The sequence below is a fragment of the Chrysochloris asiatica genome, unplaced genomic scaffold (assembly GCF_000296735.1).
Source record: "Chrysochloris asiatica unplaced genomic scaffold, ChrAsi1.0 scaffold00138, whole genome shotgun sequence".
NCBI classification, from domain to species: Eukaryota; Metazoa; Chordata; class Mammalia; order Afrosoricida; family Chrysochloridae; genus Chrysochloris; species Chrysochloris asiatica.
The window spans coordinates 4,313,456-4,315,107 of record NW_006408656.1 but is presented as its reverse complement, the minus strand read 5'-3'; the positions used below and the strand labels follow the sequence as shown (position 1 = coordinate 4,315,107).

Here is a 1,652-nt window from a genome sequence, read left to right as displayed (position 1 = left end):
GGTGACATTAGTGACTTGGCTAGATTTCCAATGGAGCTTCCAGAAGTCTTAGGGGAGGGTGGTTCTACAGTGGCTAAGCTGGTAGGACCAGCTGGTCTTACAGAACAGTCCTTCCGTAATGGAATAAAGATTAGTTTCCCTCTTCCCGCTTCCCAGTTTGCTCAATAAGAGGAAGTGTAGTGCTTCCAGATTATTCGAAATCAAAGTGATTTTATAGGATAGAGTAGAACTGCCTCCTAGATATTCCCGGAATCCTAGTGTGGTGCTGTGGCTTAATGCACTGGACAGCAAAGTCAGTTTGAAGTTCAAGGTCGGCTCCTTGGAAATCCTATACAGGGTTGCTATGGGTAGGAACAGTCTTGATGGCGCTTAACAACAACAGTAACAAATGGACGTTCTTAAGTTGTAATTTTTAAGGCAGCAGAATACCAGGTTATTATTCCCAGCAGAGCTGTTGGTTCGTTCCAAATGCCGACCTTTCAGTTAGCAGCAGAGTCCTTAACCATTGTGCCACCAAGTCTCCTTTGTGCAAGAGGGAGGGATGGTAATTGTGGGTCAGAAAAAGTTGGGCCCCACCTGTGCTCCTCGCCCTCCAGCAGGCGCCGGTAGGTGGCAATCTCAATGTCCAGGCCCAGCTTGGAGTTCATCACCTCCTGGTACTCCTTGAGTAAGCGGGCCATGTCCTGCTTGGCCTTCTGCAGGGCCTCCTCCAGCCCAGCCAGCTTGGAACTGGCATCGCTGAGGGCTGCCTCGCCCTGCTGCTGAGACTGGGCCACAGCAGCCTCTAGCTTGGAATTCTGGGGAAGAAGAGAATGAGATGAGTTATGGTTCCTGGGTCTCTCTGTTCATTTCCTGGATTTGCTCAATTTCTACCGCCCAGATGTGAACAAACCACCTAGAATATGCCTCTCTCTACTTACTCTCTTGGGTCTTTCTGAGTGGCCACAACCAGAGATCCTAGTCATTTAAATGGGCTGGGGAATTAGTGGAGAGATTGTGAAGTCTCTGACATTTTGGCCCAGGGAAGGCCTTCATCATCTCTGGTCTTGGACACAGGCTGACCCATACCTGGCCCTTGGCGTTCTCCACCTCAGCTGTCAGCCTCTGGACCTTGCGGTTGAGCCCGTTGATCTCCTCCTTGGTGCGGCGAAGAGTCTCTCCGTGCCGGGTCACTGTGGCCTTCATCTGCTCGCACTGAGGGGGGAAACAGGTAAGCCCATCAGGATAGCAGGAATGATGGTGCAGATTGTCCAGTGCTCAGCCTGCACAGCCTCACATGGCAGTTCTGACTGTGCCTCCCCAAGAAGAGCTGTCTGCTCTCCCCTTATCCATCCCTAGGGAAGGACCCTCCAAAATATCCAGCGCATCAGAATCCACAGGCAAAAGAAGACTTTTCTACTCCATGCTTCTTGTCACTGACCTGGCTAGGAGGCAAGTTCCATCACTCACCTTGCTGCGGTACCAGGATTCAGCCTCAGTCCTGCTTCGACTAGCGATGTCATCATACTGAGCCTTGATCTCGGCAATGATGCAGTCCATGTTCAGGTCTCGGCTGTTGTCCATTTGGACCACGACAGAGGTGTCTGAAATGTGGGAGTTGAGAACCCGGATCTCCTGCAGGATTTGGGGTGGATGAAGGAACAAAGAAGAAA

The 1,652-nt window shown here is 51.2% G+C and overlaps 2 protein-coding genes across 2 annotated transcripts in view; one reads left to right on the top strand and one right to left on the bottom strand.

The window, feature by feature from the left end:
* The window catches only part of KRT7 (keratin 7), a 153,416-nt gene that overhangs the window by 82,107 nt on the left and 69,657 nt on the right, over positions 1–1,652 (top strand). The window lies entirely within an intron of this gene.
* Positions 1–1,652, bottom strand: part of KRT81 (keratin 81) — an 11,699-nt gene that overhangs the window by 6,250 nt on the left and 3,797 nt on the right. Inside the window, exons 5-7 of the mRNA XM_006870109.1 lie at positions 1,450–1,614; positions 1,069–1,194; positions 577–797 (exon numbers count right to left, since the gene is read on the bottom strand). Coding sequence (XP_006870171.1) covers positions 577–797; positions 1,069–1,194; positions 1,450–1,614 — 512 coding nt within the window. The remainder of the gene's footprint in view (positions 1–576; positions 798–1,068; positions 1,195–1,449; positions 1,615–1,652) is intronic.